A 14,093-nucleotide genomic window follows, 5' to 3' on the forward strand; every position below is an offset into this window, starting at 1 on the left:
GAAAATGTGTGGTGTGACAAGTATGGAAGTGAAACGATAAGGTCAGCCTGTTGACTATAATGAAGGGTTTAGATGTAGTTCACAGTTTAACCTCCACGTGGCTTGCAAACAGTTTCTTGGCCAACCTGGGGATTTGCATAAAATCTGTCCACGCATGGCTTCAGTCCCAAACTTCAGTAGTCGCAGCTGCTGCAGTGTCACAAAGTAGAAATAACTATGTTCTGGGGTTTCACATGATTTCATATCTTCTACTGCGAAACTGTGTTCAGACTTTTCATTTAACATGGTCACTGACAAAGAAACACATGAATGTCCCATGTCATTTTGTAAGGAATGGATCTACATACTCAAAACGGACAAGAGAGAAAACTGACATCTATAAATTCCAGGTACGTCCGTCTGTCTGTTATTCGCAATTATCTCTCATCTCTCTCTGTCAAGTTCTTATTTCAAACTCGACAGGTTGTTTGGAGAGAGCAATGCAAAAGATATCGGTAAAAGAAGCACACATTGGCTTTCGCCGCTCTACTGTAGCCACTCCCCCTCTCACTCACACAGCACTGTGGGCTACGTGAGAGGATAAGCATCCGCGGGTTAAAAGTGAAGCGAGTGTGTGGGTGATTATTATGCCTGACCTCAACATTAAAGACTCCCTGAATGTGGTGTGCCTGCATTACAATGAGTCAGCGGATCGTGGAACCGATGGTCCGATTGATTTCAAACGTGACAGGTGTGTTGCTCACGGGCGCGAGTAAGCGCAGTGCCAAGCTACCATGCACAAATAAAAATGTCACTGAATTTTGCTGCGTAATAGTAGTAATGAGCATGGATATCAATTAAATCTAAATGACAGTGATGGAGAAACGCTGTGGGTCGGATACATATCGTTTGACTCATCTCATTAACCATATCATTACTGTGCAACACACTTTTCAAAGTTTGAAGTGTTACAAAAGTCTCTGGCGAACATCAATTATGAGACCATTTGTTCTGTATGTGTTGGAGACGCAGAGAAGAGTTTTGATGGAAAGATCATTTCCACTAGTTGGAGAATCATTTATTTGCATTTGTGCGTAATACCAATGTCGGCTGGTTTATTAGTGGCTGATGGGTTTAAACGTGCTGTCAGCCAGACGGGCATTGACAAAAAGAAGAAAAAAATTAAGATGTTTATGCCTCAAACCAAGCATTAGATGTCACATCTACTGTACGCACAGTGCTGACAGTGGTGTTACTGGTTATTAACCCCGACCCCACTGCTTTTAAGGGGATTCACTTGTTTTTTTGACTTTTATTGGGTGCATTTTAGTACAATAGTTCTCAGAAAGTTACAGTTTACAAACTCTTGACACGTGTCACAATTTACAAGTGGTACCTATACAGAAACAAAAACAAAAAAAACATTCACACACTTAAACAATGTACCTATGCACACGTACAGTATATGTCTGTACACACTAATGTGCCTGCTATGCACACAGACACACACACACGCCCAGTCAGTCTCACACACAGACAATTAAACAAAAAAAAAACAAACAAAAGACATTCAGCTCCACATTTGTGTACCACAGTGGGAGGTTGTGACTGGTATTTTGGGACGGTCCCATTTCATCTCGTCTTCCTCTTCATCGGCGGCTGACGGTGCCCAGTATGTGCGTGTGTGCATGTGTGAATGCTGTTAATATATGTGTGTACATCTCCAAGCCTGCATCCTGAAACAGAGGGGGAAAAAAAAAAGAAATAATAGAACATATCAGTTTTATAGTTTTGCAGAAAGTCACGTCGGATCATTTTTAGGCGAGTACAGCTTCTGCTGCTCTAACCTGTAAATGACAAGCATGAAATCAGCTACTAAAAGGATCATTGGTCACTTCTCAGACAGTTACAGCACCATGAAACATTTAATAAGCTCTCTCCTTGTGCTTTGTATCTGTGTGTGATGAATGGCTTCTGTATGAAACAGCTTTCAGGGAAGGATGATGCACCACCTCTCCATTCATCACCCTGAAGTGTCATTATAGTCAGATATTTAGATAGACAAACAGAACAAATGGGGGAAAAACAGTATTACACTGTTGCATAATGAATCAATTCTATCACCTCATTCACAGGCTCTTTGTTTGAAAAGCAAATACATAAGGCTGAGCTGAATAGGGGACTGATGCATTCTAATTGAATCACGGGCTTCAGTGAAAGGGATTCATGCCAGTGTCGAGTAGCATGTGATTATATTTGGGAATACTTGCTAAATCAATAACTTTGACAATTGAATTGAAAAAGCAACTGATTTTGTTCATGAGACTGTCCAGTTGCTTGACTATAGTATATGAACAAACTAAAAGAAATTCAGATTTTTATGATGAAATAAACCACACTGTAAGACAAAAAGTGGCTGATTGCCTTCAGTGAACGCACTGACTCTTCTAACCATCTCTACTCCGCAACCTCAGTCTCCTGTAAACTGATACTGATATCTTTATCATATCCGCACACACCCTGTTGTTGCTCTGCCTCTCTCACAAACATCAGTCTGGAAACCAGACAGGAAAATAGCATAATTAAGGGTTACTCTGTGTGTGTGCGCTTGTTTTTCGATGGTCTCGTCAGTCCCCATCCCCCCATGGCTGATCAGAAACCCTCAGAAAGGGGTCCCAACAGATGTTGACCCCTGCCTGGACCACTGGACCATGGAGCCAACCATTTCTCAGAGTGGTCCTGGCTCCGCCAAGTCCAACCCTTGCCCAGGACAGCTTGGTTACACCCAGGATAAATGAGTTGGAGACCTGCCAGCCAGCTGGAGTAGCCAGGAGAGGGCAGGACAGACAGAGGAGGAGCAGGGTGACTTGAGGGTGGCGAGTATACTTAATAATCTGCTAATAGGGCTGCCATCAATTTCTAATTTTGGATGCAAAGTGGTTAGAACTCTCGTCACTCATGCCTTCAAATAGGGCCAAAAGGGATTTGAGCAGGGTCACGGCTACTGCAAAGAATTGATGCTAATAGCTCACGATAATTGTGTGTGAGCTAAGAGACTTCCTGTGAGACTGCCTCTGACACACAGACGAGGCTGAGTATCGCAAAAGGAACATCGAGGTCAGTTTTGCTCTTAATTTCAGTAGTATTTAATGAACACTTCACTTGATTTATGCTATGTTACAACACTTTACTGCTTTCTGAAAGCCTGTGACTGAAGCAAGTGACCCGCAAAATGGACAAATAATTCAAAAATACTGCAGTCCACAGTATGTAAACATGTCACACAGCAAAGTGTACGCTCCGTACCACCCATAACACGCATGAGACCTCTGACATCACGGGCCGTGTGCTCTCAACCTGCCGGCCCATATGGCAGCAGCATATAGTGACAGCGTATTGATTTACTCGGCAGCTTAGCTGCAGCAGTCTGGGCTACACTTTGAGCAGTGTGCCTGTGTGGGCTGTTTAAGTTTGTGCGTTCATCAAACTGGCATCTTACGTCTGTTGGCAAACCTCTGGCCAGATGTTCATCTTCCCCGTGTACAGAAGTGGTTCCGGATCCACTCGGTTTCCAGCGACGTCATTAACTACTCTCCCGCGCATCTTAACCTTGCGGTCGTGCAAAGCACTTATTTCGCTATACTCGAGAAAATGACTAACTGGATTTGAAATAAAATCAAGGACATATACAGAGAAATTTGACGTTAAGTAGTGTTTTCCTTGTCATTAGCGTGTACTCACCGTAGATGTGAGCTGGCCACTGTGCCGAGTTTCCACCCCCCTCTGCGTGGTGCTGAACACTCCCAGCCCGAACGAAAAACAAAGTAAAAACATAAATCATATCTGTACAAGTAAGTGCTCACCAGCAAGAAACAGCATGTGTACACCCACATTTAACATGATCTCCAATAAATGGATATTCTGTCAATTATTTAAAGCCTACAGTTAATTTCATATAGATCTACAATACCAATTGTTCACCCACGATTCCTTTTACAAGTTTCCTCACTTCAGGTCCAGTCAGGATTGTCCTTGTCCCCCTAGAACAGGGAGACGTCCATTTTCTCAGTCACTGAAGGGAACCGGGGCAGCGCAGGAATCTACACATCGCATGTGTCTATTGCAATCTAATCAACAAACGTGTGGGGGTTTTTTTGCCAAAAATGCAAGCAGAGAGTTCTATACATACATATTCATACATATCACCTTCAATATGAAGGTTTACTATGACAGATATAATCATATTCAGCAAGAGATAAACATATTTATATTCTCTGAATCTGGGTGGGGCTGGCTGAGAAGTCCTTTGGCAAGGCCTTCCACCCGGGACTCCACAGGTAGTGTTCAAGTTAAAATACCACTGGACTGCATCTTGCTATAGTGATGATAAAAACAAACAACAAAAAAAATAAAAAAAACAGACAGTCGAAGACCAACGTATAACTAAGCTCTCGGATTTTGATCATTACATTAACAAGTTTTTTCAAGTTCTTTAAACAAGCAAAATGTGACGTGAAAGATGGCGCTCCACTGTACATCCCTGTATTGTTCGTCCTCCAGTTATTCCCACTGGTAATTGCTTTTTTCCTCTGGTACTTATTCTTGGCCAGGTCAAGGCATCTTCATTGCACACAACGGCATGGATTAAAAAAACAAAATAAAAGATATATCACAGTTCACACATTGCTTCAAAGTGTCTCTCTCTTTACAATTTTAACATCTTCTAGTCCAAATACTATAGCAGTACAATATCACTCATTTTACCATTATACTCATGAACTGTGAGAGGTTTCCCTGTGTCGATGTCTGATTGTTGGGGTTATTTTGGTTCATGATGACACGGACGGCTGTTAACCAGAGCAGATGATGTCTACCCTCCTTTTGTGGGCGAGTAGATAAACAGTATCGAGTCTGGACCCTGAACTCCTTGTGTAGATTACATGAAGAGTGATAGCTGTGAACAATGTGGTGGTGTAGACCCTGGTCTCCTGTTGTCATGGTAGTGAATTAGATTAAGACAATAGTCTCGACCCTGGCGCGTTCCAGAGAAGTGGGGGTCATTCGAGGGCTGCCACTGTTGTTGGTCCTGCGAATGCTGCCCGTTCCCTGGCACAGCGCCTCCTGTAGTCATGCCATCGTGATGGGTGCCTGGCTCATCTGCACCCTCATGGACTGGATATTACTGAGTATCTTCTTCTGGTGGCCTGCCAAGGTCACGCCTATTCTCAGCAGATCTCTAAAGAGAAAGAGAGTAGAGAGAGAGATCATCATTGTCAAACTGGAATAGATCATTTGAATATGACATGTATTTACACTCCTTATATTAGTATATATGAAAGCACGTCTTAAGACTGAATGAAAAAACACATTTACAAAAAAATGTTACACTTCTAAATACATTTCTACACTAACTCACACGATAAATTAAAGAGAGTGCAACGTTAGCATCTATGTGTGCACTACAAGTGCTATGAGAGTGACACTTGAAAAGAAGAGTTGGAAACACTCTCTGCGTCTGATACACTAAGTCATATTTGAATACTTTATTTCAATGCAACCATTCAAGGACTTAAAGGCACATTCATTCCAAAAATACATGCACTTGATGTGAAGTCATTTTTATTTTATTTTTTTTTTTTACAAGTGCACATCAAGTGAACATGGGTTTGGCAAATCGTTTGCACATGATGTAGCTGAACTCACTCTGAGGTCATTTGAGCCACCAGCTGCAGGGAGGTAAAGCCTGAGTTGAGGAAGTTGTCTCTGTACTGGCTCATCTTTATGGCAGTGAGCCAGTCCTCTACTGAGCTGAAGGTGTTGAAGTCAGGTATGGATCTGTCCAACAGTGGCTGAGAAGGCCTGGAGGGGGACAGAGAAAGAAGAGAAGCGGGTAAACGGAGATATTGCGCAGCACTTTGAAGCAATATATGAGGCGAGGGGATTTGGACAGGACAAGAGTTTGTGTGGGTGTTTGTGTGAATCGACGTAAGAAGTAGAAATTGTGTATGTATGTGTGTGTGTGTGTGTACTGTTGGCTTTAGAAAGTATTCAGACCTGTACTATCGATCAAGGCAACTGTATATCAATAGTAAAAGTTCAGAAAGAGCAGACAATCTCTTATATAAGGAGGGAAAAACTTAACTCACTTGGCTTCAGTGACCACTCATTAGCAGACCAATACTATCGCAGCAATGGCGCAGTAAACTGAGGTGAATACAGGAGGATACCATGACAATTAGCCAGCTCCAGTGCACAAACTCAAGGTCACGCAGGCCCACAATTTCGCCTTTCAGAATGGCAGCAATCCCCCCAAAAAAAACATGGTGCGTTTGTGTGCGTTATGTCCACTTAAAGTGTGAATGAAAGTATGAGTTGTGTCAGAAGTGTTGAAAATGTGCTTTTTTAACTCACACTGCAGGGATGTTGGCCACAGCTTTGAGGCTGGTGGGGTTGCGGATCATCTTGTCCAGAGTGCTGACGATGTCAGTGAAGCGGGGTCGTACATTGCGGTCCTTCTGCCAACAGTCCAGCATCAGCTGGTGCAGGGCACTGGGGCAGTCCATGGGCGGAGGCAGACGGTAGTCCTGCTCAATTGCATTGATCACCTAATAAACAAGGAGTAGGAAAGAACTGGTAATTCCTATATATACTGTATATACTGGGACCTGGGTAATAGAATAATTATGTTTTATTTCTTTCAACAGAGCTGAGTCATGCAACATATACATATCTAACATCACTAAAATGTTAGAAATGATAGGGTTATAATACAGTGATATATTGTAAAACAGAGATGCAAAGATTCCGTGGCTTGTATAAGATATTCATGTAGCCTTGCTTGGTACTGTATAAAGACGGGATTCAATGGTGCTGTTCCTTTTCCAAGGAGAACAGGTTGCTATTTCACTCTTTTATTTCTTTTTGATTGACTCATGTTGCAAGAAAGAGACGAGTTGGATCTCCCCACACTTAATTGGGGTTTTTTTTTAATCAAAAAGCAGCTGCCCATCTCTAACCCGTGTAAACTGTATCCGCATATCCCCACAGTCTGTGTGTGTGTCAGCTTTTCAGAGAAATGCAGAGCCGTGAGATAAGGGTCTGGTGCGATTTCAAATATAAAAGAAACTATCATTAAAAAAAATAGAGCCTGCTCTGTAAGTTGGCAACTGCACTCAAGAGTTAAGTGCACCTCAGCAGAATCATGATGAATGGTGCATATGGAACTGTGTGTGTAGTGAGCAGCCGGACATGCTGAGTGGTGCCAGCCCTCTTCCCTGTGTTAGTCCCAACAGGCAGTGTTTGCTGCTGGCCCACTGAGGCAACATCTGCTGGGTTGGATGCTCCTTGTGGAGTGGGGTCCATAGAGGCCCGATGGCTGGCTAGTTGTCTCAGCATAAAAGCTTCGGGAGATAGACCTCATACAATGGGACAATATCCAATGGTTGTGTGACTGTGTGTGTGTGTGTGTGTGTGTGTGTGTGTGTGTGTGTGTGTGTGTGTGGACTTTATCCAAACAGACATGGGGAACACAGCAGAGTTCTCAGCAATCATTCATTGCTCTCAAACACCAGCCAGGAAAAGAAAAAGGGACAGTGTGAGACTGCTTTCAAAGTCAGGACTCAAGGACATCTCCAGTGATGATGCTAAGCGATGGCCACTGATAAACAATGTGTGATTTATTACAGCGTCCACTGTTGTGAGTTGTCCATAAAGGGGGATGGGGGGTGCGTTTTTATTTCTTACTGTTGTTTTATATGATCTCTCGTCCTAAGTCAGCCAGAATTTGAGTGTTTTGAAGTGATGAATGTTTTTATGAGCTGGCACACAGCTGGAGCTTTTTAATCACTTGGTCATATACGCAAAGTTTACCAGGAGTTGGCGTCACATGCGGGAGTTTCTCTTAAACCTTTTATAGGATTGCCAGACCCTGAGTATTACATTTTCCTCAAGGATCTATAACGTGCTTCAAGAGATATTTAGTGAAAAATCAATGTACGAATGATTAGTGCATGAGTATTTAAGGAAACAAATAAAACTACTGCTTTCGCCTACCTTCTGTTATCTGCTATCATTCAACGTACAATCACTGAGCGATCAGTCATTTACGTGAACATAGGGATGTTTGTCTCGCAGCATTCACAGATGGAGATTCTTCCTTATACACAAATTGATTGCACTAACAAGACACTATTGCAGATGACTGCATGCCTCTTGGAGGGAAGGCGCAAAATCATGATTGATTAATTCATATTGTGAGAGAACTTAAATAACTTGTGTAAAGACATGTGGCTGTTAGGAAGACCCAGTCCTACTGGTGGAGAAAAAATGTGGTATTTTAATGTCTGCTTTGAAATAATGCCTCTCTTTTACAGTTTCATTGAATCCAGTTTAATTTTCCACATTGTTACATAGTATGGTCATTTGTCTTGTGTTCTGAATTGATATGTCCTCCTCTCTATAGTGTGAAGAACAGCCCCTCTAGACCATTACCCTCGGGTCATAAAAGTACTCTTGAGCTTTTACTTGTTATCCTCAGTTGTGTATCAACGTTGTGAAAGGGCAATGCAACTACATCTGTATAGCAACTGCTGTTCTATTAATGAGGCAGTTTATTCAAATTCAACCACATTTCTTTTTATTGCATGAAAACTGAGGAGAAAAGTGATAAAGCCTGACTTAAATGTGCCTTTTTATGATCTTTCTTAAAGAACTCATGAAACAGTTACTTGAACTCCCTGGCGAAAAAAAAGCGGCATCAGTGGTAACTCCATGCTGCAGTAGCAGGTACAAATAAAAAAGTCAACACCTTCGTATATTTAAATATCACGTTTCTGCTTGTACCATCAAATACATTTGCCCTTTCTTTCCATAACTGACAGCTCCTGGAATACATCCTACGTGATGTCCCAGCCCCAACATTGTATTACAGCAGGAAATACGTCAACCCTTGTCAGGCAATTGTGTTTGTGTTTAAATTCCAATCTTTTCAATGTGTCTGTGCACTTACATCTTGGTTGGACATGTCCCAGTAAGGCCTCTCTCCAAATGACATCACTTCCCACATGACAATGCCATAGCTCCACACGTCACTAGCCGAGGTGAACTTTCTGTAAGCGATGGCCTCTGGTGCTGTCCACCTCACTGGGATCTTCCCACCCTGAAGAGAGAAAGAGAGAAGGGGCAGAGGGCAAAAAGAGTCATTTCTGGGATATAAAACACTTTATTGTCATATTTTCTTCTGATACCCATTTTACTCTTTAGTCCGTCATCCATCCAGTGTCCTGCAAACAACACATATACAAGATTCTGCCTCCGTCTCAGCAGCAGCTCTCAACAGCGTTTGCCCTTCACATGTCGACCGGTGTTACATTTAGTGTCTCCTCTCCTACAGCCCTGTTTGAATAAGTGAAGATAGGCCTGGGATTCTGCTAGTACTTCGACCGTGTCTGCTTGTAATTGGGATACCTAGGCCTCAGGCATGCCACGCGCACTGTTGATTGAAATTGACAGCTGCTAGTTTAAAATTCTGCACACACACACACACACACTTGCGCACACATACAGACAAACTTGGTAACATATGCGCAGGCACCAACATAAACAGACACATATAAATCCCTGTGCGTGTCCCACATCCCCTACAGCATCCACTTTTGTATCTTAGTTGAGCTCAACCCCAGTTTAATAATGCCAATTAGCAGAACCGGAGCATTTGCAGATAAGCTGCTGTCGGAAACAATCCCCCAAACCAACATAGACCACCCTGTTCTCTGCTCACTTTCTGAGAGTGAGAAAGGGAAAGAGAAGTCAGAGCAAAAGGGGGATGAAGACAGAGAAAACTAGAGACACAAGCTTGTGGAACTTGTCATCATCTCCCACTTCATCCTCCACATGAGAGTTGCTGTGCCAATTTCAGCTGACAGGTCGCTAGTCCATCACAGGGCCACATAGAGACAAACAACCATTCACTCTCACATTCACACCTATGGTCAATTTAGAGTGTCCAATTTACCTGATCCCAAACCTGGGTCTTTTTGCTGCAAAGGCAAGAGTGCTAACCACTACACCAACCGTGTGGCCCTGTGATAGATTTGTGTAATTCATTTTCAATTATGGCAGAACAAAAAATAAAAGCCGATTTGTTTATAATTTCATCAACTGCTGTAAAGCAAGTATCGGGAGTTAGTTCATGGGGATAAGCAGTAGGTGGAGCAAAAGTCTGTCTCATTACAGAAGGGAAAACAAGGTGCAACCTCATGTAAATAGCTGTCAAAATATGGACACATTTTACTGGAGAAACACTTGGTGTGGTTTCCTCTCGCCCAGCCACTGTATCGGCTATTTTTCTTGTTGAGTGAACTACGGAAGATAATTAATAAACGTCTTCTCTTTTATTCACTGAAACGCTTTCCATTGCACTAACTTTTCCACCTCCCTCACATGTAAAATGCAATTTTTCGAATTTTCTGATTTTCCATTCAGGTGGTTTTGAGTGCAAATCAAACCAGGCTGATGAAATCACACCTAGAGAGAAACAAGTGATATGTGAGAGGACTGTGAATGGCTGTTCTATGTATTTCTATACTGCAGCCTAATGTTTGAAATGCTGCAAGAATATCACCGCTCTGCTTTCTGTGAGAGAGGGAGTGTGTTCAGTTTGTAGGTTTCACAGGTCAGCGCTGTGTGTCAGTGCAGAGGTGGAGAGGCTGAGTTCGTTAATCAGCAACCCTTCAGGGTTTGACCTTTCAGAGGCTTCAGACCCCAAAGAGAGGTTTAACATCTGACCCGGAATGGACACTGCTGTCAGGACACTCTGAGACGCAGAGGCACAACTCTCATCTCTCATTGAGCGCACCAGCCAGTGGAGAAATGGAGGAAACGCTAAGAGAAGTAGACAGTGGCGGAACAAATCGAGAAAACAAGTGAACATGAGAGAAATATGGAGAAGGAGAGATCAATAGTCCAATAAAGTCTATCCATCTTAGCCCCAGTGCTGTTCTCATGCGTCAGACTAGTTCATATCGGAATCATCTACACTGGGACCCCAAGACACTTTCTCTCATCCCCCCTTTTGTCTGGGAGCAACAGTATATACAGATACAAGCCAAATGTCATCTCTACAAAAATATAAAACGGTCACCCCTCCCTCCCCCCTTCCTCTTCATCTATCACACTGTCGGAGGCGATGCTTCAAGTAAGTTATTATGTTTGGATGAACATACAAAGGATGAAAAGCGGCGAAATAAAAAAAAAATGCTCCGAGGAAAATGTGATGTACAGCCTCTCTTTATCATTACTTGCTTACTCCCTTCTTGGCTTTGCTGATCTAGTCTCACGCCCCAGGACCCTGTTGGGATATGAACAGAGTGTCACTGAAATGGCCTGAGCAAAGATACCGGCTTTACAAGAAGCTCCCTGTGTGCCCGAGACTTCCAAGGCGGGTGTGTCAGACGCAGCTATGCAAACCTTTAGTAATTACAGCTGTGGGCCAGTGATAGCTCAAGCAAAATCCTGCTTTAATGACATGAAGTGCTGAACAGCTCATGCATACAGGGGAGGAGGCGAAACATGGTAATAAAAAAAAAGCAGTGGCGCTGTTTTCCTCTCTGCTTTTCCTGCAAAATGAGCATTAATACCACATGGAATGAGCTGGGAGTAGTAGAGGAGATGATGGGAATTAAAACAGACTTGATGTCAACACAGAGGCAGGGGTGTTTTGTGAAGCCTCGAAGCATGGGGAGAGCACTTTGGATAGTGTGTATTGCCGGTGACTGAAAAAAGGAACAAGCTGTTTTGTGTTTGCCTTAAAGTAAAACAGAATTCACGCGAATATCTCTGCAAATAAACCTTGGAATTTGTGTGGAGTTTGTGCAGATAAAACCAAAATGAAGCACAGCCAGTGCAGCTGCAGAACGTCTAGACCTTAAGGGCAGAAATCATTAATGACACCAAGTGAAACCCTTGTTAAAAAATACAGTGGATGATAGTGCCGTTTCCCCCCCAGAAACACTGTGGGTTTATTTTATCTTTTTTTGTGACAGTGAAAAATACATTCATGATAGCATGAAAGCCTAAAATAAATGAGCTACAATGAGAAATAAAGTTTCCCACATTTGCATACTGTGTTTTACTAGTTTCTAGAACCCACACCTATAAAAACACACACAATATCCAAAAGCTCCATCCTCTTAGGGGAGAATTTCTGCTTTACTCGTGAGGCTGTGACACACACACACACACACACACACACACAGTTAAGACCCTACCCACATGCTTGTAACTAAACATTCACTCATCACAGCCCTTTGCTTTGACGTTTCCTGCGGGTTCTCATGGTATTGAGATGACTGCTGACATTTTTCTGTAGATTGGATGTTTTGTCCAGTGGTTGAATAAACATACATTTGCATTAAAGTAAAAAAAAAAACAGCCAAAAAACTAACTAACTAACTAACTAAATAAATAAATAAATAAATAAATAAATGCCTGTTAAATAAATAAAATCACATATTTATACCCAACTCATACCATAGTTGACCTGACTCCATCCAGCACCAATCCAGAAGACAGCTTCTTTCAGTGCTGGCATTTTACTTTGTAAATATTCTAATACATTTGGGAATAATTACGCTGAAAGTGTTAAGATGCATGGGACGATAACTCTGCCTTTCTGAGAGTAGATCAACATGATCTTATTGTGATGTTCACATTGTGTACATACTCTTTTGTCAACCTGTAGAACTAATATGCACAAGATTTGTATTTGACAAAAAATACACTGGATGGATCTATCCTGTACGTCACAGGAACGAGATCGCAGTTTGTGGCTGGTTCCACCTGGTTGTGACTGCCTGTGACATGTTGTGACCAGTTTTTGGCAGCCGGCGCTACGTCTGGAGTGTGACTGTGACGTTGATGTGACAACTGCATTCTGTTTGACGGCTGGGTCTGAAAGATTGAGGGTGAACACGTGTGCGTCAGGTAAATGCACACAGTGGTGTCTGCTGTGGTCCCCTGGCCGAGTAATGTCAGTGTAGACATTGCTAAACATACTGAGGATATGAAACACCTGGCGAGTTGTCCTGAAGGCTTTGTGTCCAACAATGGGCCACATGCCGCCATGTAGACAGTCACAATCATGCTGCTGCAGAATGAAGTAAAATCTGTCGCAAATATTCTTGATGAACTATGATTAAAGTCATGAATATACTCCAGTTGGCCATTGTTTTTCGTCAGGCTTTCCTTTTCACAAAAGCTATTCAACAAACTTTGTCCTTCATCTGGAAGTCAAATATGTAACCCCCCCCCCCCCTTCCCACTTCTCCTTTTTTTTTTACTCCTCCAACTTCAGTAATCCATTTCCAAACAATGCACACTCAAATGGACTTGAGCACATTTACTTAGGATGGGGAGAGTGCTCCATCAACAGTCTTTTAATGAAATCCTGAGAGCAACGATCTGCCTTGGATGTCTGCCCAAACAGAATGAGGAAGAGAATAAAGGAGATGTAGAAAGAGCCTGAGAGAGAGAGAAAAAAGAGTGACACAGAGATGAGGGGAAAAAATAGAATTAAAAAAGAAAGAAAGGTGGCTGGCGAATGAGCTGTTCGTTACTCAGACACCCATGGGAACGTTTTGTGGAGAGAGAGAAGTATTCACTGTATAGTAAATGAAGTCATGGCGAAGGTGAAAGTAAGACTTTGTTTTGTTTTGTGTCTCAAACAGCAGCGTGTGTGCTTTTTTAAATAGAATTGATAAAAAAAAAAAAAAATCCTAAAAAATGAATCCTCCCACATAGTAAGGTTAAGTGTTCGTTATTCACTGCGTGGGAAGAACGTGGAGAGAAACAAAACAAATCCGTGCACCCACAATAGCCTCTCATAATCCTTCTATTTCGGGACAATTCAATCATAATCAAGATTACAATGTGTATTATTCACATTGCCATGAACCATCTGTCTGATCCAATTTTAGAGTTGCTTAGGCTGCTCCTGCAAGAGCAATCCAGTCAAGGCCTTTGCAAATAATTTGGAGGTTATATTAGACGTGCACTACCTTTTCAAATCAAGCGCGAGCCAATTTAGCAAATAACTCGTGAGGATGTGCAAAGATCGT

The 14,093-nt window shown here is 42.3% G+C and overlaps 1 protein-coding gene across 3 annotated transcripts in view; it reads right to left on the reverse strand.

Annotated features, from left to right (window-relative positions):
• Nucleotides 1-1,271: 1,271 nt before the first annotated feature.
• Nucleotides 1,272-14,093, reverse strand: part of LOC131458663 (ephrin type-B receptor 1-B) — a 156,679-nt gene continuing 143,857 nt past the window's right edge. For all 3 annotated transcript variants that reach the window (XM_058627880.1, XM_058627874.1, XM_058627866.1), the window contains 5 exons: nt 8,987-9,136; nt 6,391-6,584; nt 5,683-5,838; nt 3,721-5,215; nt 1,272-1,715 (listed from right to left, as the gene is read on the reverse strand). In XM_058627880.1, coding sequence (XP_058483863.1) covers nt 5,107-5,215; nt 5,683-5,838; nt 6,391-6,584; nt 8,987-9,136 — 609 coding nt within the window. In that variant the 3' untranslated portion in view covers nt 1,272-1,715; nt 3,721-5,106. The remainder of the gene's footprint in view (nt 1,716-3,720; nt 5,216-5,682; nt 5,839-6,390; nt 6,585-8,986; nt 9,137-14,093) is intronic.

The sequence above is a fragment of the Solea solea genome, chromosome 1, assembly GCF_958295425.1.
Source record: "Solea solea chromosome 1, fSolSol10.1, whole genome shotgun sequence".
Lineage (NCBI taxonomy): Eukaryota > Metazoa > Chordata > Actinopteri > Pleuronectiformes > Soleidae > Solea > Solea solea.